At 61.7% G+C, this 27686-nt stretch overlaps 2 protein-coding genes across 4 annotated transcripts in view; one reads left to right on the forward strand and one right to left on the reverse strand.

Annotated features, from left to right (window-relative positions):
• G6PD (glucose-6-phosphate dehydrogenase) overlaps positions 1–12857 on the reverse strand; it is a 13749-nt gene extending 892 nt beyond the window's left edge. The window contains exons 1-12 of the mRNA XM_039510810.1: positions 12794–12857; positions 11754–11893; positions 7622–7659; positions 7410–7518; positions 6972–7189; positions 6661–6819; positions 6337–6462; positions 5507–5600; positions 4923–5109; positions 4041–4276; positions 3674–3750; positions 275–367 (exon numbers count right to left, since the gene is read on the reverse strand). Of these exons, the coding sequence (XP_039366744.1) occupies positions 275–367; positions 3674–3750; positions 4041–4276; positions 4923–5109; positions 5507–5600; positions 6337–6462; positions 6661–6819; positions 6972–7189; positions 7410–7518; positions 7622–7659; positions 11754–11893; positions 12794–12851 (1535 nt within the window). The 5' untranslated portion in view covers positions 12852–12857. The remainder of the gene's footprint in view (positions 1–274; positions 368–3673; positions 3751–4040; positions 4277–4922; positions 5110–5506; positions 5601–6336; positions 6463–6660; positions 6820–6971; positions 7190–7409; positions 7519–7621; positions 7660–11753; positions 11894–12793) is intronic.
• Positions 12858–13571: 714 nt separating this feature from the next.
• Positions 13572–27686, forward strand: IKBKG (inhibitor of nuclear factor kappa B kinase regulatory subunit gamma). 3 transcript variants are annotated; one of them, XM_039510838.1, is made up of 15 exons: positions 13572–13726; positions 15979–16182; positions 17646–17857; positions 18089–18172; positions 18450–18578; positions 21802–21866; positions 22181–22243; positions 22502–22625; positions 23436–23554; positions 23720–23872; positions 24033–24129; positions 24251–24400; positions 24483–24625; positions 24895–24956; positions 25084–27686. In XM_039510838.1, exons 2-15 carry the CDS (start codon positions 15999–16001, stop codon positions 25239–25241), a joined length of 1743 nt encoding a protein of 580 aa, XP_039366772.1. In that variant the 5' UTR covers positions 13572–13726; positions 15979–15998; the 3' UTR covers positions 25242–27686. The 3 variants fall into 3 exon arrangements, with proteins under 3 accessions (XP_039366772.1, XP_039366773.1, XP_039366775.1); XM_039510839.1 differs by having other exon boundaries at positions 23439–23554; XM_039510841.1 differs by lacking the exon at positions 18089–18172.

Consider the following 27686-nt stretch of genomic DNA (forward strand, 5'->3'; position numbering starts at 1 on the left):
GTGGGGCACAGGGTCCTTATGGGAGGTGGGGCAGGGCAGCTCCCCCCACCATCTCCCCAATCATTCACCTCCTTCCTCCGCAGCTCCAGCCAGACACTCGCCTTTCTGGCAGCTTAACTCCTATCTAAGTCAGGCTCGTGCCCGGCCAGGCCCCACAGCATCTCTCCCTCTTCTCTGGCCAGGGTTAGGGCTCCTGCTGGCCCCACAGCCCCCCCTACCCAGTGCCCGCCGTGCCTGCTGCCCGCGAGTCCAGCACAGTGCCCTGGGGCCTCACCTGCCGTAGCAGTACGGGATTGGTTTGATCCTCTCAGACTCGATCTTGTGCAGCAGTGGAGTGAAAATGCGCCAGGCTTCACGCAGCTCGTCACTGGGGGGTGAGGGGAGCAGCATCAGAGCCTGTGCCACCCGCAATGGCAACTGGGGGGGGGACGGGGGACAACATGGGGGGGCGGTGACAGCCAGTGTCACATGCTGAGCAGGTGGACGCGACCTGTGAGTGCTGGACAGGAGGCGGCACTCCCATGCTAAAGGGAGGGTCTGTCCCACACTGGGATGGGGGCCAGCACCCACCCAGCCCACTCTGCCCAGACCAGGCCACTCCCCAGGCACCAGCACCCACCCAGCCCCACCCTGCCCAGCTGCTCCCCAGGCACCAGCATCCACCCAGCCCTGCCCAGACCCAGACACTCCCACATGGTTCCCAGGCACCAGCATCCACCCGCCCCGCCCTGCCCAGCCCCAGCATCCACCTGCCCCACCCTGCCCAGCCCCAGCTGCTCCCCAGGCACCAGCATCCACCCAGCCCTGCCCAGACCCAGACACTCCCACATGGTTCCCAGGCACCAGCATCCACCCGCCCTGCCCTGCCCTGCCCCACCATCCACCGCCCCCACCCTGCCCAGCCCCAGCTGCTCCCCAGGCACCAGCATCCACTCAGCCCTGCCCAGACCCAGACACTCCCACATGGTTCCCAGGCACGAGCATCCCCCAGCCCTGCTCTGCCCAGACCCAGCTGCTCCCCAGGCACCAGCATCCACCCACCCCGCTCTGCCCAGACCCAGATGCTCCCACATGGTCTTCAGGTAGCAGCATCCACCCACCCCACCCTGGCCAGACCCAGCTGCTCCCCAGGCACCAGCATCCACCCGCCCCACCCTGGCCAGACCCAGCTGCTCCCCAGGCACCAGCATCCACCCGCCCCACCCTGGCCAGACCCAGCATCCACCTGCCCCACCCTGCCCAGCCCCAGCTGCTCCCCAGGCACCAGCATCCACCCAGCCCTGCCCAGACCCAGACACTCCCACATGGTTCCCAGGCACCAGCATCCACCCGCCCCGCCCTGCCCAGCCCCAGCATCCACCTGCCCCACCCTGCCCAGCCCCAGCTGCTCCCCAGGCACCAGCATCCACCCAGCCCTGCCCAGACCCAGACACTCCCACATGGTTCCCAGGCACCAGCATCCACCCGCCCCGCCCTGCCCAGCAGCCCGCTCCCCCACCCTGCCCAGCCCCAGCTGCTCCCCAGGCACCAGCATCCACCCAGCCCTGCCCAGACCCAGACACTCCCACATGGTTCCCAGGCACCAGCATCCACCCGCCCCGCCCTGCCCAGCCCCAGCATCCACCTGCCCCACCCTGGCCAGACCCAGCTGCTCCCCAGGCACCAGCATCCACCCGGCCCACCCAGGCCAGACCCAGCTGCACCCCGGGCACCAGCAACCACCCGCCCCACCCTGCCCAGCCCCAGCATCCACCTGCCCAGCCCCAGCTGCTCCCCAGGCACCAGCATCCACCCAGCCCTGCCCAGACCCAGACACTCCCACATGGTTCCCAGGCACCAGCATCCACCCGCCCCGCCCTGCCCAGCCCCAGCATCCACCTGCCCCACCCTGCCCAGCCCCAGCTGCTCCCCAGGCACCAGCATCCACCCAGCCCTGCCCAGACCCAGACACTCCCACATGGTTCCCAGGCACCAGCATCCACCCGCCCCGCCCTGCCCAGCCCCAGCATCCACCTGCCCAGCCCCAGCTGCTCCCCAGGCACCAGCATCCACCCAGCCCTGCCCAGACCCAGACACTCCCACATGGTTCCCAGGCACCAGCATCCACCCGCCCCGCCCTGCCCCGCCCCAGCACCCCCCCGCCCCCCCCGCGCCCGACCCACCTGCTCCCCAGGCACCAGCATCCACCCGCCCCTCCCTGGCCAGACCCAGCTGCTCCCCAGGCACCAGCATCCACCCGCCCCCCCCTGCCCAGCCCCAGCATCCCCCTGCCCAGCCCCAGCTGCTCCCCAGGCACCAGCATCCACCCAGCCCTGCCCAGACCCAGACACTCCCACATGGTTCCCAGGCACCAGCATCCACCCGCCCGCCCTGCCCAGCCCCAGCATCCACCTGCCCCACCCTGCCCAGCCCCAGCTGCTCCCCAGGCACCAGCATCCACCCAGCCCTGCCCAGACCCAGACACTCCCACATGGTTCCCAGGCACCAGCATCCACCCAGCCCTGCCCAGCCCCAGCATCCACCTGCCCAGCCCCAGCTGCTCCCCAGGCACCAGCATCCACCCAGCCCTGCCCAGACCCAGACACTCCCACATGGTTCCCAGGCACCAGCATCCACCCGCCCGCACTGCCCAGCCCCAGCACCCACCCAGCCCCACCCTGCCCAGCCCCAGCTGCTCCCCAGGCACCAGCATCCACCCAGCCCTGCCCAGACCCAGACACTCCCACATGGTTCCCAGGCACCAGCATCCACCCGCCCGCCCTGCCCAGCCCCAGCATCCACCTGCCCCACCCTGCCCAGCCCCAGCTGCTCCCCAGGCACCAGCATCCACTCAGCCCTGCCCAGACCCAGACACTCCCACATGGTTCCCAGGCACCAGCATCCACCCGCCCCACCCTGCCCAGCCCCAGCATCCACCTGCCCAGCCCCAGCTGCTCCCCAGGCACCAGCATCCACCCAGCCCTGCCCAGACCCAGACACTCCCACATGGTTCCCAGGCACCAGCATCCACCCGCCCGCCCTGCCCAGCCCCAGTATCCACCTGCCCAGCCCCAGCTGCTCCCCAGGCACCAGCATCCACCCAGCCCTGCCCAGACCCAGACACTCCCACATGGTTCCCAGGCACCAGCATCCACCCGCCCCGTCCTGCCCAGCCCCAGCATCCACCTGCCCAGCCCCAGCTGCTCCCCAGGCACCAGCATCCACCCAGCCCTGCCCAGACCCAGACACTCCCACATGGTTCCCAGGCACCAGCATCCACCCGCCCCGCCCTGCCCAGATCATGCCGCTCTCCCACAGTCCCCAGGTGCCAACACCCAGCTGCCCTGCCCAGACCAGCTGCTCCCCCATGGTCCCAGGTGCCAGCACCCACCTGCTCACCTCTGTCCAGACCCAGCCACTTGCCCATGGTCCTCAGGCACCAGCACCCACCTGCTCCGCCCTGCCCAGCCCCAGCTGCTCCCCCATGGTCCCAGCATCCACCCACCCTGGTCTGCATGGATCCAGCCCCAGCACCCGGCTGCCCCGGGGACACGGATCAGGGCCGGGATCGAGCCCAGCACCCAGACGCTTGGGGCCCTCAGGGTTGGGGGATCAGGGCCGGATAGGCCCAGCACCTGGCCGCCTCAGGGCTCTTGGGGATGGGGGATCAGGGCTGGAGAGGCCCAGCACCCACCTGCGGACAAAGTGCATCTGGTTGCCACAGAAGACATCCAGGATGAGTCGCTCATAGGCATCCGGCAGCTTCACATCCTGGGGAGATGGAGATGTGAACTGGGGTTGTGTTGGGAAGAGGTGGCTGGGATGGGGGGGCTGAGGGGGGCTGGTTTGGCAACCGTAGGTCAGGTCCAGCTCTCACTCCTCGGGCAGTGGAGGTGGAGGGAAGAGGGGGCTGTGGGGGGGTGGTGTGTGTGGGGGGAAGCCCTGGGGCGGCACCTTGTAGTGGTTGCCGTAGGTCAGATCCAGCTCTCACTCCTCAGGGCAGTGGGGGTGGAGGGACGGGGGGGCGAGGGGGTGGGGTGGGGGAGCCCTGGGTCCGGCACCTTGTAGCGGTTGCCGTAGGTCAGGTCCAGCTCCGACTCCTCGGGGTCAAAGAACATGCCAGGTTTCTTGGTCATCATCTTGGTGTAGACGGCCTCGTTGGGCTGCACCCGGATCACCAGCTCATTGCGCTTGCACTGCCGCTGGAAGATGTCGCCCGGCACGTCCCGGAACTGCAGCCGCACCTCGGCCTTGCGCTCGTTCAGGGCCTTACCACAGCGCAGCACAAACGGGACGCCTGGGGAGGACAGGTTAGAGACAGAGCTAGGGCCCCCCACCCCAATAGCACGACAGCAGACATGGGGCAGGGACGGGGTGTGTAGGAGAGAGAGACACTCCCCAGCATGTAACACCGCAGGAGAGGGGAGGACATCAGATATTTCCTGTCCCATTCAGGACTGTCCCGCCCGGGGCCACCCCATCCTGTCCCATCCCATCCCGTCCTGTTCTTTCCCAGGAGCACCCCCACGTCCCATCCTCCCCACGGCATTGGCCCCCAGGCACTCGCTCACCCCACAGTGCTCGCCCCTATCCCCTACGACACTGACCCTCAGGCGCTCATTCATGCCTCCCACAGCGCTCGCTCACATCCCCGCCGGTCACCCCCCACCCCTTCCTCCCACGGCACTGACCCCCTCCCCCAAGCATTCGCTCACCCCCCTGACTGCGCTCGCTCACTCATGCTCCCCACGGCACTCACCCCCAGTCCCTTACCCCACCCACGGTGCTCACTCATCCCCCCTCCTGTGCGCTCGCTCACCCCCCCGCTGGTCATCCCCCCATGGCACTGGCTCACCCCCAGTCCCTTCCCCCCCGGCGCTCGCTCACCCCCACATGGCACTGGCTCACCCCCTGCTGGTCACCCCCCTATGACACTCGCTCACCGTCCCATCTCTCGTTGTCCACGTACAGCACAGCGGTAGTGAAGGTGGCCGTGTTGGAGCCAGTGGGGACAGTGGGGTCATCCAGGTAGCTCTTCCGGGCCTCGCCCACCCCATCAGGGTTCCCCACATACTGGCCCAGCACCACATTGCCCAGCTGCAACTCCGAGATGCACTTCAGCACCTTCACCTGCAGCGGGACAGATGGCTTAGGCCCCAACATCACCACGGGGGCCAGGGAGGGCGCTGGGCTGCTTGTCGAGCAGCAGGGGAAGGGGAGGAGTCCAGGGTAACGGGGCTCGGAGAGTGACAGCAGAAGGACTGGGGAGCACAGGGTCAGCGCCATCGCACCAGAGAAGTAGCTGGTCCGGTTCAGACACATGCAGTGGCAGCTCGGGGCCACAAGAGGCCATCTCGACCCAATCCAGTAGGACAGGAGCAGCTAAGCACAGAGCTGGAGGGGGTGGGGGGTGGGGGCAGGACACCTCCTGGCACAGGCCCTGCCCTGGGTCCCAGCACTCCATGCCAAGGGGGATGTCCCCTGCGCCAGGGCCTGGGGTGCTTGGTCCCTGTTTGCAGCGACCCACCTTCTCATCCCGCACGTCGTCTGAGTCGGTGGAAGCCGGTTTTTCCATGGCCACCAGGCAAAGCATCTGCAGTAGGTGGTTCTGCATCACATCGCTGCCGGGAGGGGAGAGGAGTCAGTGCAGGAATCATTGCCCCATCCGGCCACACAGCACAATCCCCTGTCTTCTCCATCCACCCCCAATACCCTGGATCCTTCCCTCCCAGAAGGGGGAGGGGTCAGCGTGGGAATCTCCCCCCCGGCACGGCTCCCCTCCAGCCCCCCAGGATGATCTCACCTCTCCTCCATCCACCCCCACTGCCCGGGATCAGTGGTTCTCAACCAGGGGTACGTGTGCCTCTGAGGGTACTCAGAGGTCTTCCAGGGGGTACATCAATACATCTAGAGATTTGCCTAGTTTCACAACAGGCTACATAAAAAGCACTAGCAACTTCAGTACAAACTAAAGTACAATATTTATATTCCAATGGATTTATTTTATAATTCTGTGGTGACAATGAGAACGTCAGCAATTTCCCAGTAATCCTGTGCTGTGCCATGTTTGTAGTTTTATGTCGGACTTTGAAAACAAGTGGTTTTTTAATGAGGTAAAACTTGGGGTACGTGAGACACATCAGACTCCTGAAAGGGATACAGTTATCTGGAAAGGTTGAGAGCCTCTGCCCTGGATCCCTCCCTCCCAGCAGGAGGAGGGGGTCAGTGCCAGCCGGCCCGGGTATCCCCTCACTCTCCCCAGCCGGTACCATCTCTACCCACCCCTCCAGCGGCCAAGCCAGCACCGCTCTGCCTGCCGCCCCCACACCAAGGGCAGGGGTCCCCTGCCCTACTCACCGGATGATCCCGAACTCATCGAAGTAGCCGCCTCGCCCCTCTGTGCCAAACGGCTCCTTGAAGGTCAGGATGACGCAGGCCACGTTGTCCCGGTTCCACACAGGGCCGAAGATTCTGTTCCCAAACCTGCCAGGGAGACGCAGAGCCTGTCTGAGGGGGGGAGCTACCATGCTGGCAGGCTTTGGGGGCGGGGGGGGGGGTGTCTCACCCTGACAGATGGCGAGGGGCCCTTAACGCTCCCCCGCCACCTGCCCAGCTTTTCCCTTGAGAAAGGGCCCAGCTATGCTCCCCCCCGGCTCTGCCCCATCTCCCAGCCAGCCCCACCTCAGCACCATGAGGTTCTGCACCATCTCCTTGCCCAGGTAGTGGTCAATGCGGTAGATCTGGTCCTCCCGGAAGAGCGACGCAATGTGATTGGACAGTTTGTTGGAGCTCTCCAGGTCCTTCCCAAATGGCTTCTCCACGATGATACGGTTCCAGCCACTGAGGGGAGGGGAGAGCAGACGGTGTAAAACGTGGCTGCAATTAGAGAGGAACCTTGGAGCCCCCACAACTCTCCCCCATCCCATGGGGATCTCTCACACCCCAGGCCTGTGCTCTGAACTCTTAGACCCTGCCCCACCCCCATCTCTCACCCGTGGCCCATGCAGCACTCCTTGATGTGGCGGGTGACGTGCTCGTAGACGCTAGGCGGCAGTGCCAGGTAGAAGAGCCGGTTGGCCTTGTCCCCATTGTGCAGTGCGTCCAGGTGGGCGTTCAGCTGCCGGAAGGAGGTGCTGTGGTCGTAGGTTCCCGACACATAGCTGTTCCGGGCAAAGAACTCCTCCAGCTTCTTCTGCTCATCTGGCTCCACCTGGGGGGAGGGGACGCGGCTGCCATCAGCTGAGGGACATGGCCCCCCCAGTCAGCTAAGGCACCGGGGGACACCCAGCCACACCCCCCACCCAATCCCAGGGATAAAGGCCCTGCCCCCCACTATTCAGGGGAGCTGTACCCCAGACCCCCCCCAGGGCTGGGGACCCCAGGCCCTCCCCTGTTCTGGAGGGGCTGGTGCGCAGGCTGAGGGGCCGCACCTTGAAGTGGGGCTGGCTCTGCTTGCGGATGTCGGCCACCGTGAGCTGGGAGCGGGCGTAGCCCACCACGTACGTGTCATCGGGCAGGAGGCCATCCCGGAAGAGCCACCTGGAAGAGAGGTCAGTGGGGTCACCCAACGCCAGACCCCCAAGGCGCCGGGTCACCACCACACAGCCCTGGCCTGGGGGGGTGGGCGGGAAGAGGGATTTACCAGATAGTTGGGTAGATCTTCTTCTTGGCCAAGTCGCCCTGGAACAGACAAAGGGGAGGTCATAGCAGCAAACAGGCAGGGAAAGGCTCTGTGCCCCATTCCCACCTCCCTGCCGCGGGGCTGGATGGGAGCTGGTGCCCCCTAGAGGGGAAAGGCCCCGTGCCCCATTCCCTACCCCCCTGAGCCAGGCAGTCCCTGCTCTGGAGCCAGATCAGAGCCAGCGCCCCCTACAGAGGAAAGGCCCCATATCCAATTCCCCACCCCTCTCTGCAGGACACAGTCCCCCCAGGTCTACCCATACCCTCACACGTCCCTTCTTTTCAGCTTGGGCCTTTACCCAGAGTGGGGTGTGGCTCTGCGGGAGGGAGGAGCTGACCTAAACTGCCATAGTGCTGCAAGCAGGCAGGCAGGCGTACTTGCGGGCTCTGTGCCAGGCCCCACATCCTGGGCATGGGTGCTGTTTGCTCTTGCGGTGTGGGGAGGGAGGGGAGGGGCAGATCAGGCTGATTGGGTCGCAAGTAACAGGGAGTTGCTGAATCATGGAGGCTCAGCACCCAAAAGAAAGGCTGTTCTTGGTGCAAGGGGCAGTGGAGAGAACGGTTACCGGCTCAGTGCAGGGGTGACAGGGCGACTCCCCGGACTGAGCCACACAGACAGTCCCATTCGATCTCCGGCTGACCATGAAGTCTGTGCATGCAGGCTGACAACACGGGCTCATTGTCTGCCGCAGCCAGTGCAAGCAAACACCTGTCTGCGCTGGCAGGGATGTCCCCCCGATGGGGCAACATGTTATGTGTGGGGATGGATCCCCGTCTGTCTGTCTCACCCTGGGGGTTTGGGGATGCTGCTCTGGGGAGGGTCAGACACAGGGGGCAGGGAGGTGGGTGCAGACACAGCGAAACCTATGGGGTGGATTAGACACGGGGTAGGGGGGACAGGGAGGTGGGTGCGGATGCAGCAGGAGCTCTGGAGAGGGTCGGACATGGGGGAGCAGGGTGCAGACACAGCGGGACCTAAGGGGTGAGTTAGACACGGGGGGTCGGAGCAGGGAGGATCACACTAGGTGGGTCGATTAATTCCCCAAGGGTCTAGCTCTGAGGGCTTCTCTGCTGGCTGCAGTCACCACCTCCCATCCCACCCGCGGCTTAGCTCCTCCTATTCAGCTAGGCCCAGCCTGGCGGAGGGCTGTGTAAGTTTGCACTGGGAGGCGGGAGCTGGCTCCCAGCCTGACCTAGTGTTGCTCTTATCCCATGGTGGCTGCACCCACCAGCCGAAATCAATGCAAACTGGTTCAGAGAGAGGGAGATGGGGACAAACCAAAGCTGTGAGTCACAGCCGTCCTCCCCTGCATGACTTAGCAGGGGCAGTGCCCCAGGCGGAAGGTGTCGGAGCTTGGAGCAAGTCAGTGTACATATACACAAACACACACACAGCAGGGATGTCAGTCCCAGGCCAGGAAATGGCTCGGCAGGGCCCTGGTCAGCTAGGGGTGAAAATGAGCCAGCGAGACCCAGGTGTCCAGGCCAGCCGAACCAGCAGGTCCACAGCTCCCCTCCCCAACACACAACAGCAAGGACATTTGTGTTTGCCACCCGCCCTGCCCTGGAGCCAGACACCACCTTCTGCTCATCCTGTGTCCCAGATTTCAGCTCCTCCAGAACCTGGCCCATTTCCCCACGCAAAGCCCTGGGGAAATGAACAGGAAGCCAAGGAAACTCCTTATCAGTGTTTGTGATAGATAAGCCGGCTTTCTCTTCCCTCCCTCTGCTGTGGAGGGGCAGGTGCCAGGGATTCAGCTTGGGCCATCCCTGCCTGACCCACAGAGACCCCAAGGGATGGCAGGGGCAGCGCCCCCACACAGCTGGCCCTGGCCTGGCTCATAGCATGGGGACACCTAGCTCCTACCCGTGATTCCCTGATGTGAGAGGGGCTACGGAGGGCATCGGCTCCACTAACTTGGGGTTAACCCACTACACATGAAGCTGGGGGAATGGGAGCCAGGCTCCTGGGTTCAATTGCCCTGTATGACCTTGGACTAGTCACCGAATCGCTCTTTCCCCACTACAGCATAGGGACTGTGTGTCCATACAGCATGTAGCATAACAGGGACCCTGCTCCCACTCGGGGTAGGGCAGGGGGAATCCATGTGATGTCCGTCCCAGCCCCAATCTCTGCAAAGAGAGGTGTGCATTACACACCTAGGAACAAGGAGCCCACTGCACGGGAGCAGTCTCTGGAAAGCCGTGAATCTGAGAAGAACCTAGAGGGCTTAGTGAATAACCCAAGCTCCCAGGGCCACGTTGTGGCCAAAGGGGGTTGTGGGATCCTGGGGTGTATCAACAGGGCAGCCGTGAGCAGAAGCAGGGAGGGGATTTTCTCACTGGACACGGCCTTGGGATATTGCGTCCAGTTCTGGTGGCCACATTTTAAAAAGGCTGTGGAAAAATTGCAGAGAGGGGAGAAAGGAGCCAGAAAAATTGTTCAAAGGCTGGAGAAAAATGCAAGAGCCCTAAAGGGCTCCATCTGTTGAGCATTTCAAAGGGAAGACTGATTCCAGCACTGAGGAGAAAGACAGCCCCAGCCCCGGGAAAGGGAAGCCGAAGCTGGAGAAATTCAGTCCAGCAATAGGGCACCTGTGGGGGTGATTAGCCATCAGAACAAACTCCCGAGTGAAGTGATGGCTTCTCCGTCTCTGCTGCCTCCCAGTCCAGCCGGGCTCCCTTGCTGGAAGATGCTGGAGCCACACACAAGGTACTGGTTAACCAGGGGCCGAAGTGGGTGAGAGTCTCTGGCCCTGGACACACACGTGTTGGACTAGATGTCGCATGCTGCCACGAGCTAAGGGAGAGTTACTTCTATGAAGCTAGCAAGGATGAGCAGTGTAGCATTGACCGTACCTAGCTCCATGGAGGTAAGAGCTACCTGGGGCTCATCTGGGCCAGGACTTAGAGCGATAGCCACATCCATGGGACCGTACACCACTTGCTGCACAAGGACAAAGCCCACCCACCACCAGCACCGGGGCCAGAACAGCCTCACTCTCCTCTGTGCACAGTGACTCAGCAGCGCCCAGCACTTCCCCTTGTGCTAACACCACAGATCCCACAGCGTGCGTGTCACCATCACAGCCCCTCTGAGAGCAGAGGGAACCAGAAAGTGAGGTAGAAAATTGTTAAACTGAAGGCCCTGGAGAGGGAACTGGAGCAGTTTCAGCGAATTAGGGGAGCATTGGGGTGAGTGTGGGGAGGCTGGGGTGGTTTCAGGGGCCTAAAGGATGACTGTGGGGTGAGGCATTTTGGGGGCATCTGGGAGTGTCAGGGCAAATTTGGGGTGTTGGGTGAATTTGAGGGCACCGAGACGATCTCAGTCACACACATTTGCTTGCTGAAATCCTGCTACTGCTCACAGGATCAAGACAAGGGGGGTTTGGCCAAGCCACGGCCTGCCCCCCGCACTGTCATCACCACAGCCAGCACCAGCAATGCACCCAGGCCTCGGGTTTCCCCATGGCAAGGCACACAGCTAAACCCAATCTGTGCCTACAGGGATTAGCTCCCCACCCCCAAAGCTGCTGCTGCTGGAGCCAGGTTACACACTGAGCTGTAATCGCTGTCTGTGTTACACAACACGGTGCAGGAAGTTGAGTCACTCGGTGCCTGGTGCCGGGCAGCCTGGCTGCAGCCATCAGCACTAATTATCTCAGCTGGTACAATCCCTGCCCTCTCCTTCGAGCCCCGTGCGGCAGGACCCGAGTAGCCCCAAGGGAGGCTGGAGACCTGCAGCCATGTGGTGCTTCAGGCCTGCTGTCTCTCCAGGGGAAGATCATTCTTGCCACAGCCCCCAGAGCCATGGGCCAGCGGGATTTCAGGGTCCCAGCCCATGGAAACACAGAGCCCTTTGAGGGGGATCTGGGTCCATCCCTGAGGCCCGCTGCCCAGATCCATCCCCTCACTCAGTGCTCCAGAGAGACCTACAGGGAGCTCCTTGTCCCCTCTCAGCGCTGACTGTATGCAGACTCCAGCACTGGTGACTTGGGTTAAGGCTGGAGGCTGCATGAGCCAGGCGCTCCAGGAGAAGGCGCCGGCATGGGGCACCTGCTTGGATGGCTCCAGTCTGGGCTATGGGTACTCACCGAGGCCCCCATGATGATGAAGATGTGGGTGTCGGACTGCAGGAAGTCCTTGCCCTGGCACAGCTCCTCACGCATCATCCCGCACACCTGCGAGCGGCTCAGCTCCCGCTGAAGAGTCATGGTGCTTGAATTGCTGCTTCCTAAGAGCAAGAGAGACCAGGCCGGTTTGTGTGAGCTGGACTCCCCGCCCCTGGGAGAGCTGGCCTGTTGTGGCTCCCCCAGCCAGCACCCCGGGGAGCAGGGCAACAGGTCTCTGCTTGTCCAACAGGATGGGCAGATACTGAGCTGCAGGGCAGAGGAGCCCTATGGCGGGGCGTGGGGTGGGGTGGGGGGAAAATGAGGCCTGGTGGGGGCGTGAAGAGAAATCCCAGGATAGGTGCAGGGGGAGGGGTCACTGTTGGGTCCTGCCCCAAGTACAGCCCCAGACACTAGAACCCCCTGCAGTCCTTCTCCCCAGTGACACCTAGCTCCAGCCCCCCCAGCTAATCACACCCACTTGCTGCTCACCCTCCAGCCCCCTCCTGCTCCCCCCATTCCTACCCACCAGTGCCCTCTAACTCCTGACCCCTCCCACTACTCCATGCCCCCCTTGCACCTGACCTCCCCATCCCCAGAGTCCCCCGGCTCCCACCTGCCCCCACCTCCCCTGTTCCCTGCCCCCAGCTCCCACCTCCGCCCGTTCCCCGCCCCCACATGCCCCCAAGTCCCCGCCCCAGCTCCCACATGCCCCCACCTCCCCGTTCCCTGCCCCCAGCTCCCACCTCCCCGTTCCCCGCCCCACATGCCCCCAAGTCCCCGCCCCCACCTCCCCTGTTCCCTGCCCCCAGCTCCCACCTCCTCCCGTTCCCCGCCCCACATGCCCCCAAGTCCCCGCCCCACCTCCCCGTTCCCCGCCCCCACATGCCCCCAAGTCCCCGCCCCACCTCCCCGTTCCCCGCCCCCACATGCCCCCAAGTCCCCGCCACCGGCTCCCACATGTCCCCACCTCCCCCCGTTCCCCGCCTCCTAATCCCCCGGCACCGCCCCCGCCCGCTTCCTACCGGTCCCCGGGTCTCGCTCCCGCTCTGCCGCCGGCCCAACGCTCGCCCGGCTCCCCATCCCAGCCCCGCCCCTGACCCGGCCCCGCCCCCGGCTCCCCATCTCAGCCCCGCCCCTGACCCAGCCCCGCCCCGGCTCCCCATCCCGGCCCGGCCCCGGCCCCGCCCCGGCTCCCCATCCCAGCCCCGCCCCTGACCCAGCCCCCGGCCCCGCCCCCGGCTCCCCATCCCAGCCCCGCCCCTGACCCAGCCCCGGCCCCGCCCCGGCTCCCCATCCCGGCCCCGGCCCCGGCCCCGCCCCCCGGCTCCCCATCCCAGCCCCGCCCCTGACCCAGCCCCGGCCCCGCCCCCGGCTCCCCATCCCGCCCCCGGCCCCGGCCCCGCCCCCTGACCCCGCCCCGGCCCCGGCGCCCCCTCCCCGCCCCGCCCCCTGACCCAGCCCCGGCCCCGGCCCCCGGCTCCCCATTCAGGCCCCGCCCCCTGCCCGCCCTGGCACCGCCCCGGCTCCCCATCCCAGCCCCGCCCCTGACCCAGCCCCGGCCCCGGCCCCGGCTCCCCATTCAGGCCCCGCCCCTGCCCGCCCCGGCACCGCCCCCGGCTCCCCATCCCAGCCCCGCCCCTGACCCAGCCCCGGCCCCGCCCCCGGCTCCCCATCCGGCCCCGCCCCTGACCCAGCCCCGGCCCCGCCCGCCGGCTCCCCATCCAGGCCCCGCCCCCTGCCCGCGCGGCCAATCGGCGGCCTCGCCCTGGCCCCGCCATGACACCTAGCGAGGCGGAAGCGGTGCCGCGCCGGACAGGTTTCCAATGGGGTCCGTCCCTGCTGCCGACCGTCCCTTCCGCTTCCGGGTCCTTTGGCAGCACTTCCGCGGGGAGTGGGACGGAGACGCGATCCCGGAAGAGAGAAGGGGAAGTGGGAGCCGGGCGGGGCGAGACCAGGTACTAGGACTTCTGGCCGGGGGACCCAGGTGTCCGAGCTCCCCCAGCAGCGCCGCGTAAGGGGCCCGGGTGTCCGAGCGCCCCCCCCCCCGCCGCGCCGCGTAAGGGGCCCGGGGTTCCGAGCTCCCCCCCCCCCGCCAGCGCCGCGTAAGGGGCCCAGGTGTCCGAGCTCCTCCCCCAGCGCCGCGTAAGGGCCCGGGTGTCCGAGCTCCCCGCCAGCGCCGCGTAAGGGGCCCAGGTGTCCGAGCTCCCCGCCAGCGCCGCGTAAGGCCCAGGTGTCCGAACTCCCCGCCAGCGCCGCGTAAGGGGCCCAGGTGTCCGAGCTCCCCGCAGCGCCGCGTAAGGGCCCAGGTGTCCGAGCTCCCCGCCAGCGCCGCGTAAGGCCCAGGTGTCCGAGCTCCCCGCCAGCGCCGCGTAAGGGCCCAGGTGTCCGAGCTCCCCCGCCAGCGCCGCGTAAGGGGCCCAGGTGTCCGAGCTCCCCGCCAGCGCCGCGTAAGGGGCCCAGGTGTCCGAGCTCCCCGCCAGCGCCGCCTGGGGGCCCGGGTGTCCGAGCTCCCCGCCAGCGCCGCGTAAGGGGCCCAGGTGTCCGAGCTCCCCCCGCCAGCGCCGCGTAAGGGCCCAGGTGTCCGAGCTCCCCCAGCAGCGCCGCGTAAGGCCCGGGTGTCCGAGCTCCCCAGCAGCGCCGCGTAAGGGGCCCAGGTGTCCGAGCTCCCCACCAGCAGCGCCGCGTAAGGGGCCCGGGTGTCCGAGCTCCCCCAGCAGCGCCGCGTAAGGCCCGGGTGTCCGAGCCCCCGCAGCGCCGCGTAAGGGCCCAGGTGTCCGAGCTCCCCCTCCCCAGCAGCGCCGCGTAAGGGGCCCGGGTGTCCGAGTTCCCCCCTCCCCTCCCCAGCAGCGCCGCGTAAGGGGCCCGGGCGGCCGTGCCCCCCCCGCCCCTCCCCAGCAGCGCCGCGTAAGGGGCCCGGGTTTCCGAGCTCCCCCCCCCTCCCCAGCAGCGCCGCGTAAGGGGCCCGGGTGTCCGAGCTCCCCCTCCCCAGCAGCGCCGCGTGGGGCCCGGGTGTCCGAGCTCCCCACCAGCAGCGCCGCGTAAGGGCCCAGGTGTCCGAGCTCCCCACCAGCGGCGCCACGTAAGGGGCCCGGGTGTCCGAGCTCCCCCGCAGCGCCGCGTAGGGGCCCGGGTGTCCGAGCTCCCCCTCCCCACCCCAGCGCCGCGTAAGGGGCCCGGGTGTCGAGCTCCCCAGCCGCGCCGCGTAAGGGGCCCGGGTGTCCGAGCTCCCCCCCCACCAGCAGCGCCGCGTAAGGGGCCCGGGTGTCCGAGCTCCCCCCCCACCAGCAGCGCCGCGTAAGGTGCCCGGGTGTCCGAGCTCCCCCACCAGCAGCGCGCGTAGGGGCCCGGGTGTCCGAGCTCCCCACCAGCAGCACCGCGTAAGGGGCCCGGGTGTCCGAGCTCCCCGCAGCCCCGCGTAAGGGGCCCGGGTGTCGAACTCCCCACCAGCAGCGCCGCGTAAGGGGCCCGGGGGTCCGATCTCCCCCCCCCACCAGCAGCGCCGCGTAAGGGGCCCGGGTGTCCGAGCTCCCCACCAGCAGCGCCGCGTAAGGGGCCCGGGTGTCCGAGCTCCCCACCAGCAGCGCCGCGTGGGGCCCGGTGTCCGAGCTCCCCACCAGCAGCGCCGCGTAAGGGGCCCGGGTGTCCGAGCTCCCCACCAGCAGCGCGCGTAAGGCCCGGGTGTCCGAGCTCCCCCTCCCCCAGCGCCGCGTAAGGGGCCCGGGTGTCGAGCTCCCCCTCCCACCAGCGCGCCGCGTAAGGGCCCGGGTGTCCGAGCTCCCCACCAGCGCGCGTAAGGGGCCCGGGTGTCGAGCTCCCCACCAGCGCCGCGTAAGGGGCCCGGGTGTCCGAGCTCCCCACCAGCGCCGCGAAAGGCCCGGGTGTCCGAGCTCCCCACCAGCTGCGCCGCGAAAGGGGCCCGGGTGTCCGAGCTCCCCCTCCCCACCAGCGCGCGTAAGGGGCCCGGGTGTCGAGCTCCCCCCCCCACCAGCGCCGCGTAAGGGGCCCGGGTGTCCGAGCTCCCCCTCCCCACCAGCGCGCGTAAGGGGCCCGGGTGTCCGAGCTCCCCCTCCCCCCCCCACCAGCGCCGCGTAAGGGGCCCGGGTGTCCGAGCTCTCCCTCCCCTACCAGCGCTGTGTAAGGGGCTCAGGTTTCCGGGACCACCTGGCTGACGCCCTGGGGTCTCATCCTCCTCAATCTCTCTCCGCAGGCCGGGACCTGCCTGGCTGAATGAACGGGACCCGGCAGCGCCGGAGCTGCGAGATGGTGCAGCCAAGCGGGGGCCCAGGTGGTGACTGCGGAGCCCTGGGCGAGGACTCATCCCTTGGCAAGGTGGCGGCCTGGCAGCTGCCCTCTGACCTGGCCGGGCACGAGGCATTGCAGCGCTTCCTGGCCGAGAACCAGGACCTGAAGGGTGAGGAAGAGCCGGGCCCCCGGAGGCCTCATCTCCCGACTGGGGGCTGGGGTGCTGCGATGTGGTTGGTCCCTGCTTGCCGGGGCGGGTCGAGGGCTGAGACGTGCTGCGCTATGGCTAGTCCCTGCTCCCTGTGGGGGAGTGGGTGACAACGTCATGGATCCACAGGGTCTGGTCTATGACCTAGCCTGTAACTAGTCCCTTGGGAGTCACCCCCTCCATGGGCTGGGCCCCAAGCACCCCCACAGTTTACAGGGGCAGGCCCGTGGCCTTCGAGGCAATTACAGACCAGTAAGTCTAACGTCAGTACCGGGCAAATTAGTTGAAACAATCGTGAAGAATAAAATTCTCGGACATCTAGAAGAACATAAATTGTTGGGCAAAAGTCAACATCCTTTCTGTAAAGGGAAATCATGTCTTACTAATCTATAGAGTTCTTTGAAGGGGTCAACAAACATGTGGACAAGGGGGATCCAGTGGACATAGTGTACTTAGGTTTCCAGAAAGCCTTTGACAAGGTCCCTCACCAAAGGCTCTTATGTAAATTAAGTTGTCATGGGATAAGAGGGAAGATCCTTTCATGGATGGGGAGCTGGTTAAAAGACAGGGAACAAAGGGTAGGAATAAATGGTAAATTTTCAGAATGTAGAGGGGTCACTAGTGGTGTTCCCCAAGGGTCAGTCCTAGGACCAATCCTATTCAACTTATTCATAAATGATCTGGAGAAAATGGTAAAAAGTGAGGTGGCAAAGTTTGCAGATGATACTAAACTGCTCAAGATAGTTAAGACCAAAGCAGACGGTGAAGAACTTCAAAAAGATCTAAGTGATTGGGCGACAAAATGGCAAATGAAAGTTAATGTGGATAAATGTAAAGCAATGCACATTGTAAAAAATAATCCCAACTATACATACAATATGATGGGGGCTAATTTAGCTACAACTAATCAGGAAAAAGATCTTGGAGTCATCGTGGATAGTTCTCTGAAGACGTCCACTCAGTATTCAGCGGCAGTCAAAAAAGCAAACAGGATGTTAGGAATCATTAAGAAGGGGATGGAGAATAAGAGGGAGAAAACTTATTCTCCTGGACCTCTGAGGACAGGACAAGAAGCAATGGGCTTAAATGGGCTTAGGGGTGGGAGAAAACCTCCTCCTACTGGGTTGTTGCCAGATGTGACCTGGCACGTTCTGCCCATCGGGGCTCCCGTTGTCTTTCTGCATCCTCCACTGCCGTGCGTGGGTGTCAGCCAGTCCTTGAGTGACCTATTCATGCCACACACAGCAATGTGATGCGCAGAGGGAAACTGAGGCACACATGGGCATCATACACATTACCAAACTTCACCCTTGGTTCCAGAGAGACGGATGGGGGCGGAGAGCCGGTAAGTGGTGTGCCCCTCATAGGGGAAGGGTAGGAACTCAGCCAGCACCAGGCTAACACTCTCACTGTCCCTGAGGCAGAGGCCATTCGGCAGAGTAACCAGATGCTGCGGCAGCGCTACCAGGAGTTCCTGCGCTTCCAGGCCACACAGCGTGAGGAGAAGGAGTTCCTGATGCTCCGTTTCCGGGAGGCCCGGGATGTGGTGGAGAAGCTGAATGCTGAGCGGACCGAGATGAAGTGCCAACTGGAGCAGGCCCTCTGGGAGGTGGAGCAGCTCAAGGGAAGGCAGCAGGTATCAGGAGAGCTTCCTACCCCCCCCCCCCCCAAGGGGAAAGGGGGTTTGCAGGGGCATTCTGTGCCTTCTTCCCCCAACACCAAGCCCAGGAGGGGGTCTCACCTGGGCACTGAGCTCTCCGCGGTTCCCCTGGCCCAGTTCCTTTCTGCAGCACGGCCATGGGGCGTCGGGAGATAGGTCAGGACAGCTGCCTCTTCTCAGATGACTGACTCTTTTGCAACTTCCCAGCCGAGCGCCTTGGAGAAGGAGATCCCTGAGCCAGAGGAGGCAGACACTATGACCCTGACCCAGGAGTTGACTGAGCCTCTGATGGTGAGACACACCTGTCTGGAGGGCGGGGAAATCTCCTCTAACCCAGCTCCCAATTCCCTGAGGAACAGAATACCCCACCTCCAAAAGTCCCTTTTTTGCTGTGCTAGTGAGAGAGTAGAAGGAAAAAGGCCCATCGGGGGCCCTCTGGCCTAGGAGGAGCTCCTGGCTACTCCAGCCCTGGCCTCTCACAGCAGGGGGTGGGGTGGGAGCGCTGGCTTGGGGGGTGGGGCGGAGAGCAGCCTGTGGTGTCCGTCCCTCACTCTCCCCATTCCCCCAGGCCCCTGGCCCAGAGACCCTGCAGCTGCTGAAGGAGCAGCTGGAGCAGCTCCAGGAGGCCAACCGGGCCCTGCAGGCCCAGATCCAGCAGCAGGTGCAGCCCCCAGGAGAGGCTGGTGTGAGGGTCAAGGTAAGGGACTGGTTGGGGAGGGGGATATGAATGTTACCTGTAATGCCCCCATCTCTCCCCAGGGTCACAGGGCACCTCGCTCCCACCTGCCCTTAACGCAAGGGAGCCTTGTCTGGACCAGCCAGGGTTCAGCTCCCTACTGGCTTCGGCCACGGGCAGCACCAGGCCTCTCCTCATCACACGCAGGCTAGCAATGGCCCAGCATCCCCCTGAGTGCCCAGCCCCTGATCCACTGGATGCTCCCAGAATTATCAGACCAGCTGTTCCCAAAGGAACCCCCAGTGCCCACCCTTGCTTTAAAATGAGGCCTTAAAAACATCATTGCCCAACATGGATACAGATGACAAACCCCCTTGGGACTGCCACCTGATGTGCCAAGACTGCTTCTGAGCCCGCTTTCCCTGGCAGCTTGGGACTTCAGTGCCCTGCCTTGTTGAGCCAGACACGCTTGCCTGCTGCAAACACAGACCCAGGTCTGAACCACGTCCCCCAAAAGCTGCAGACTTAACTGAAAACAGCTTAAGAAGTGCTCCTGTCTCCAGCACCCAGATACCCAGCTCCCAGTGGGATCCAAATCACAAAATAAATCCGTTTTACTCTGTATAAAGCTTATACAAGGTAAACTCATAAATTATCCACCCTTCATAACACTGATAGAGGTACAGGGGAGTCGCATCTTATGCGGGGGTTAGGTTCTAAAGTCAGCGCTTAAGGCGAACATCGTGTATGGTCAAACGCTCATTAAGTGGAATGGCGGGAGGAATCACCTGCACTACAGGTACAGTATTTAAATTGTTATTTTTCTCTTTTTTTGTTTTGCTTTGCCGAGTGCATATGGTTAAAATCGTGTAAGTTAAATGCGCCTATGATGCGACTCCACTGTATGCACAGCTGTTTGCTTCCCCAGGTATTATTCGCTTACTCTGGGTTAATAAATAGGTGATTTTATTAAATATAAAAACTAGGATTTAAATGGTTCCAAGTAATAACAGATCAAACAAAGTAAATTACCGAGCAAAATAAAACAAACACGCAAGTCTAAGCCTAATACGGTAAGAAACTGGTTACAGATGTCAGATTTCAGAGTAGCAGCCGTGTTAGTCTGTATCCGCAAAAAAAACAGGAGTACTTGTGGCACCTTAAAGACTAACAAATTTATTTAAGCATGAGCTTTCGTGAGCTACAGCTCACTTCTTCGGATGCATACAGATGGAACCTCACCCCCAGAGATGTTGCAGGAAGCTTCTTTCACAGACTAGTCTCCTTTCTAGTCTGGGCCCAATCCTTTCCTGTGTTACAGCCCTTGTTCCAGCTCAGGTGGTAGCTAGGGGATTTCTCATGACTGCAGCCCCCTTTGTTCTGTTCCACCCCCTTGTATACCTTTTGCACAAGGCAGGAATCCTTTGTCCCTCTCTGGGTTCCCACCCCCCTTCTGAATGGAAAAGCACCAGGTTAAAGATGGATTCCAGTGCCAGGATCACATGTCACTGTAAGACTCCACACTTACCTCCAGAGCGATCGATCCAGCGGGGATCGATTTATCGCGACTAGTGAAGACACGATAAATCGACCTCCGAGCACTCTCCCGTCGACTCTGGTACTCCAGCAGAGTGAGAAGCGTAGGCGGAGTCGACGGGGGTGCGTCAGCAGTCGACCTACCGCAGTGAAGACACCGCGGTAAGTAGCTCTGAGTACGTCGACATCAGCTACACTATTTTTGTAGCTGAAGTTGCGTAACTTAGACGGACTTAGCTCGCGCCCCCCCGATGTAGACCAGGCCTTTATTGCCCACTTGCCAGCACATAGGTATACAGGAAGACTTACAAGAAAACTGAGCCATTTACAACCAATTGTCCTGGTTAATGGGAGCCATCAAGAGCCCATATTTCTAGTTTCATATACAAGAATGACACATTTATACAAATAGGATGACCACACTCAATAGGTTATAAGCTTTGTAGTGATACCTTACATGAGACCTTTTGCATGAAGCATATTCCAGTTACATTATATTCACACTCATTAGCATATTTTCATAGAATCATATGGAGTGCAATGTCACAATCATCTGTGCTAGCCACATGTGCCGTTCACAAAGCTTGTGATGACCAGTGTGACACAGGCTTTCACTGGACAGGAGGCTCTTTGGTGAACTAGAATGTGAATGCCAGACTCGGGGCATCTCTGTAATGCCCCCTGTATACCCTGCCAATTAGCAGGATGTCTGCTCCATGGAGGAACCCCTTCAGCGTGCCAGACCCCCCACCCCCACCCCTGGCAGAGGCAGGCTCTGCAGCCTCATCGCCTCCAAGGCTGAGCCTTGGAGCTCCAGGATGCCTGATTCATGCTGTGAGCTCTGCCCAGCAGAGACACTCCTGGTCAGAGACTCTCACGCTGTGCAGGGACTAATGTGCCCAGGCAGGATTTGCAGAACAAAGCTGTGTTCATTAGTCACCTGTAACCCAATGCGGGGCCTCCTTACCTTCACACAGAAAAACAAAGGTTAAGACATAGTCCATCAAACCAGGACAGAACAATTCGCCAGCCACGCTGGAGTGGGCCTCACTTCAGGTTCTGTCTGTGCCCCTTCTCAGCCCCAGATGAGAGCTGCCAGACTCTGCACACCAGCACTTTATCCCCTGCCAGCCACATCCCAGTACCTTGTTCTCCAGCTGCTCTCTGCTCAGATTCCCTGATGAGGGGGGCGAGCTGGGGGGACATCCTTCCTCTGTGTGGTGGGATGCTATGTGTCAGTGTTCCGGCCATGGGGGGTTTCTGTGTTCTTAGGCGCTGCATTGATCTGGGTCGCTTTCAGCAGGTTCCTTACTGAACCATTCCTACCACCTCGTCCTGCGCAGCCCCAGAGAAAACTTGACACCCTCCCACCCCCAACTGGGTAGCAATTCAAAGTATGTGGGGGGAACTGAGGCACAGCGAGGCATCAAAAAATCCCACGTCCTCACAGAATCAAGGGTTCTGGGGGGGTCATAGGGATGTTTGAGGGCCCCAGCCATAGAGGTGCTGGGAGAAATGGGGTGAGCCCTGTTCCTGGGATGGGGAATGGGACCCCTTTCTTGGGGTGCCCTGTGCTGGGCAGGGAGACCTGGGCTCCTGGTGGTGTCAGGCTGGCCCTACTCAGCCTGGGACCGTTTCCCAGGAGGCAGTGGGAGTTGGGCTGGTTCTGGTGGTAGCTGTGGCTCAGTAGTGCCAGTGTCGTTCACAGGAGAATGGGGTCCAGCTGGAGAGGCCGGTGGAGCAGGAGGCCCTGCAGGGCGGCGGGGACAGCGGGTAAGAGCAGCTCGTGCGCTGGAGGGGTGATACAATGAGGCTGGGAGACCCCCGCAGGTGCCCAGCCCCCCTTGCCCCTCAGGCTGGGTGTCCCTTCCCCATTGCGGGGGAAAGAGGGGGCAGGTTCTGCAGAGGGAACAACAGGAATCCTGTGTGCACACCATGGGCCAGGTCCTTCGTGGCAGGAATGGCTGATTAGTGTGTGGCAGGGGGGCTGTGATTGAGGGGAGCAGAGAGCACCCCAGGGGCTGAGCACCAGCCCCCTTGGGTACCCGGCAGATCCGAGCCCCTCACTGCCCCGCATGTCCTTTCAGACCCAGCAGCAGGCGGGACGCAGCCGAGCTGCTGCAGAGGAGGCTGAAGGAGACAGAGGAGGAGTAAGTTGCTTCCTGGCTCGGACTTGTACCACTGGGGACGGCGCTGGTGCCTGTGTGTGGGTTAGGGGCTGATGCAGGGGGCTGTGGGCATGAGGGGAGGTGGGATGCAGGGTGCTCTCAGCACTTGGGGGATGGAGTGGGTCAGTGGGGGACACTCGGTGTGGGTTGATGGTGGGTGGGAGGGGAATGCAGGACACTCAGCGTGAGGGCCTCTGGGTGCTGATCCATCACCTGCTCACTGTGCGGGTTCCCTGGCAGGAGAGTGGGGCTGAAGCAGCAGCTGGCATTGGTGCGGGAGGAGATGGCCAAGCTGGGAACCAGGGCACAGGAGGCTGAGCAGCAGGCTGAGCAGCAGCTTCAGGCCCTGAGGAAACAGCTGGAGGTAAGTGCAGCCCAAGTCACGGCCCCACAGGATGGCTGCTAGGCCCCAGCCTTTAAACAGCCCCCCAGAGGAACCCCGTAAGCATGGCCCCTGCCCCCAAGGGGTCCCCCTCTTCCATCAGGGGAGGCCAGGGCAGCTTTATTGCATCACAGAGACCCCAGGCTCTGGCCCTCCGAGACAGACTCCTGGGAGAGACTTTTACACTCTGCAGGGACCCATACACCCCAGCCAGTTATGCCCGGCAGCCAGGCGTTCTTCAAACAGAGCTGGGTTTAGTCACTTGGGTGCAGCTTTGGACGCCCTTCGGTTAGCAGAGAGAAGCCAATGGTGAGACCTGCTATTAACCCAGCCCCATTGTCTTTCCTGCAGAACCTCCTGAGTCCCCAGGCTCTGCCTGCTGGAGTTTGCTGCTGTTAGGTGTTAATTGTTCAGTCCTTGGGCTCCCATTGACATGGGTGACTTGCAGCCAGTTCTCCAGCAACCCCTAGATGTGACGCCCCCCCCCCCACCTCATGTTCCCTGCTCAGACCCAGGAGCAGCTTTTTAACCCTTCTGCCCCCACTGGGTAGTGATCTCTAGTCCAGTAAGTCACTGCCATGCATATCGGTCAAACATTTCCAGGATATTCTTGCTTCATCACCCACCCACATGTGCAAACACATCTGACATCAGCCCCTCCTCCAAGGAGTCAGGGAAGTGGGAAAGGGTGGGGGCTCCATCCCAGCCTGCGGCAGCCTCACCCTCTCTCTGGATCTAGGTCCCCCAGGTGGTGTGGCCTGGGCTAAGGTGTGGTCTCTTCCCTCCCTGCAGCAGCTGACGGAGGACAGTGCCTCAGTGAAAGCCCAGGTGACCTCACTGCTGGGGGAGTTAAAGGAGAGCCAGAGCCGGCTGGAGGCCTGTATACTGGAGAAACGGGATCTGGAGGAGAAGTGAGTGTGTGCACCCGTGAATTTCCCCACTGATCTGGGGCTGGTGGCAGGTTTGTTTGGCTGCAGCCACTGATGTGTCCTGGGAGGTTGGAAGTCGGATGCAGGGGGCATGTGGGACTGAGACCCCTGCTAACGTTGGCATCTCTCCCCTGCCTGGTGCGGCAGAGCACAGGCTGCTGCCGAGCGGTGCTGCAGGCTGGAGCGGGAGGCTGAGGCGCTGCACAAGCAGCACAGCGTGCAGATGGACCAGCTGCGCATGCAGGCCCAGAACCTGGAGACGGCGCTGCGGGTGGAGAGACAGGGCGCCACCGAGGAGAAGTGAGTGAGCGTTGGGAACGGGGGCCATGGAGCAGAGGAGCGTCTGTTTGTCTGGGGGGCAGGGGGAGTGTGCCACGGAGATGAGTGGGAAGGAGATTTGGGGCAGCATGGGAGCAGAGGGGGGTGGGGAGCTGCCTCTAACCTCACAATTATCCCTCAGGAGGAAGCTGGCCCAGCTGCAGGCAGCCTATCACCAGCTCTTTCAGGATTACGATGGGCACGTGAAATCCAGCCTAGAGAGCGAGAAGAGGAGCCAGGTGGGTTTAGAGCTGGTTTGGGGGGGAGCGGGGCTGCTTGGCTGGCTTCCATGGCTGGGTCCAGCCCTGCCCCCTGTGTTCCCTGCTGCTCAGTGTTCTGTGGGCCTCTCCCCCACTCCAGGGCATGGAGCTGCACCTGGAGGAGCTGCAGCAGCAGCTGCAGCAGGCTGAGGAGGCACTGGTGGCCAAGCAGGAGCTGATTGACAAGCTGAAGGAGGACATGGAGCAGCACAAGGCTATGCTGGAGACCATCCCTGTGCTGAAGGCCCAGGTGGGTGCAGGGGGGCTGGGGGGGTAACCGTGCGTGTGCGCGCGGTTGCTGAAGGGCAGGGTCACTGGTGCCTCCCCTGCAGGCCGATATCTACAAGGCGGATTTCCTAGCAGAGCGCGAGGCCCGGGAGAAGCTGCATGAGCAGCGTGAGGATCTGAAGGAGCAGTTTGAGCAGCTACGGCGGGACTACGACAAGCTGAAGGCAGATGCTAATGGAGCCACCTGGTGAGCTTTCTCTTTGTCAAACACCTGCCCCTTGGTCTGTGGGCCCTGTGCGGGGGTCAGCTCAGTGCAGCTTTCTGTCTTGCTAGATGAATCTGCAGATGGCTGCTGTGGAGAGCCAGCATGAGATGCTGGTGACCAGCCCCAGCCATGCCCTCTGCCCTGCATCCCATGGGGGTTTGAGCCCCACTCTAATGCTCACCAGGGGAGGAAAGGGATGCTGAAGTTCTGCTTTGACACTCCCCCCCCCAACCTCTTGCTGTTTTGCAAAGGACTCTGATGGAGGAGATGAGGAACCGCCATTCAGAGGGGCGCCCACCTGTACCCCAACCAGGTGAGTCTTGAAACTCTCCCCAGGTGGGGAATGCTCATGGCCCAGGCCTGTAGGGGGCATCAGAGGAGTGGGCACTTGTGTGGGAAGGTGCCAATTGTCGGGACAGTAACTTTCTCTCTCCCCCTAGTTTACAACATGGCTCCAGTACCTTTCCAACCCCTGCCAGCTGCAGGGCGCAGGCGAAGTATCCACGAGGAGCAGCCGGATTTCTGCTGTCCTAAGTGCCAGTACCAAGCTCCGGACATGGATACCCTGCAGATCCATGTGATGGACTGTATCAAGTGATGCCCATGAAGGAAGAGGAGGCTGGGTGCGAGGGGGGGTGCCTGGCCTGCTCCACTCCTTGCTTTCCCCCCATGGCACTTGCTGTTCTGAGACACAATGCTGCAAACTAGGTTCACAGCTGTCTTGGCCAGTTGGAATGGACAGTGGGTACCATGGGGGAGGATGGGGGTCTGCACCATTGTCTCTGCCTTACGTGAAACTGAATGTACCTGATCTGCTAATTCAGGGATTTGACAATCTGTAGAGACTGACAGATTAGTGGTGGGGAGCAGGGGTGCTGAAAGCTACTGAACCAAACTTTAAACCCTGTATATAATGGAAACCCCTTCAAGCTGGGCAGCACCTGGGGGAGGGGCAAAGAGGGGTGGAAGGAACATTTCACTGTTCATCTCCCTTTTAAGCACCTTATTGCTAACCCTGCAGCATTTGCAGTGTGTGGTGAAGACAGATTCTCTTGCTCAGTTTCAGGCTGTCACAGCATCTCTGCTTTCCTTCTGCACGGTGCACTGGTTATTTAACATTATGGTCTGGGTGCTGCCTTAATGTAAATTCTATTGAAACTTAATGCAGAGGGAGGAGAGTTGAGTGTTTATGGATATTGCTGTATTAAGCCCCCTTCCTGGTGTTGCTAAAGCATCCACAACATGGAGAATCTTCCCCTTTTCTAAATACCTGGTATTTTCTTTTTGTTACAGTGCTTATATACTAAGCTAGATTCACACAATCACCAGGTCTGCCTTCCTCTACCATGGAATAACAGAGATATCCAAAACACAAGAGCTGGCACTAATGGGGTGGGGGGGAAAGACAAGATGGCAAAGAAAATTAAATGTTGATTAATCGCAAGGGCAGCTGTTCTACACACACACCGTGTGTAGCAAGCACTATGCTTTCTAAGGAGCATTTGTTTTCATTTCTGGATCATCTGGCAACTGTGCCCCCTTCAGGGCTGGCTCCAGGGGTTTTGCCACCCCAAGCAGCCCCCCCCCCAAAAAGCTGCAATTGTGATCTGTGGCAATTCAGCAGGAGCTCCGAGCGGGAGTGAGGGACCCTCTGCTGAATTGCCGCCAAATAGCGGGATGTGCCGCCCCTCTGCAGCGTGGCCACCCCAAGCACGTGCTTGTTAAGCTGGTGCCTGGAGCTGGCCCTGGCCCCCTTACTGTTTAAGCACCAGAGCAGGGCAGACACTAGGGGGTCTGGGTCACTTGTGTCAATCCTTAATCCAGTGCTATTCAAGTCTTGTGAGATAGTGAATAAGCTGCCACTGTGCTCCATCGACACACATCGTTGAGGCCTGAGTGGGAGTTCTGCGGTCAGTTCTGGCAGAAACTTTCCTCAGTATAATTGCTCTCTCTGAAAAGCTTATGAACACTGGTCACTTTTGGAAGTACTTTTTTTTTAAAACTAACCTTAAAAAAGTAAAATTAGGAAGCTACCAACTGGTGGAGTCTTATGTCTAACATGTTTATAAACTAACAAACAATCCTATAGATTAGCAAAAAAAAAAAAAAGTACTGCCTAGACTGAGTGTAGCCTCATGTTGCGTGCTTGCAAGCTTATGGCGTTAGGCGAGTTCAGATAGAGGATACTTGGCTCACCAAAAAAAGTACTAAGCATTGTCTCATGCACAGCCCTTTTTCAAGGCGCTTTGCAGCAGTTATGTCTCATGCCCTAATGAAACCACACCTGGACTCAGAGCTTGGCAAGTTGACTCTCCCTGGAGCAGCAAGTCTGGCCAGTGGCGGGGGTTTTCCCTGCTCTGCACGAGGGGCCCAGCCAGGCCCCGGGGGGGTGGGGTTTAATATTACATAATGGGAAATCAAGGCCACTGGGAGTGACTAGCTGACCATTGGTACATTGCAGACCAATCAGGAACCTCACTTTACTTCGCTTATGGCTCATTGGCTGAGGTGCATGGGGCAGGAGCCCAGTGGGTGCTTCTATTAGCAGCCCCCTGCAGCCCAAGGCTGAGCCTTATCTGGTGTCACTCTGTGTTGTCCATCCCCCACCCCCACTGGACCCTGAGTGGAAGGACCTAGGCCCCCCCACATACAGCTTACATAGACCATCAAAGGCCACCCCCCCCCCCAAATTTCTGAAGCATAAAGAGTGTAAGTGAATCCTACCATAGCACTCCCTACCCCTCCAGTAAGTGTCCTCCTCCTTTAAAGTGACAGAGCCACATTCTCCCCAGCCCCCCCCTTTGAGCACAGTCTCTTTCTCCAGTTGCAGTTATCGCTAGGGAGATTTAAATAAAAAGTCTGGTTTGTACATTGATGTTTAAAAGCCAGGCCCATTCAGCAAAGCACATCACCATGCAAGTGGCCTCTGGGGTCACAGTGCCAGGGACCCTGCTGTTCCAATCTGATCAGGGGCATGGAATGGTTTCCATATGAGGAGAAAGAACAGGAGTACTTGTGGCACCATAGAGACTGACAAATTTAT

The sequence above is a fragment of the Mauremys reevesii genome, linkage group 22 (assembly GCF_016161935.1).
Source record: "Mauremys reevesii isolate NIE-2019 linkage group 22, ASM1616193v1, whole genome shotgun sequence".
In the NCBI taxonomy this organism is placed as follows: domain Eukaryota; kingdom Metazoa; phylum Chordata; order Testudines; family Geoemydidae; genus Mauremys; species Mauremys reevesii.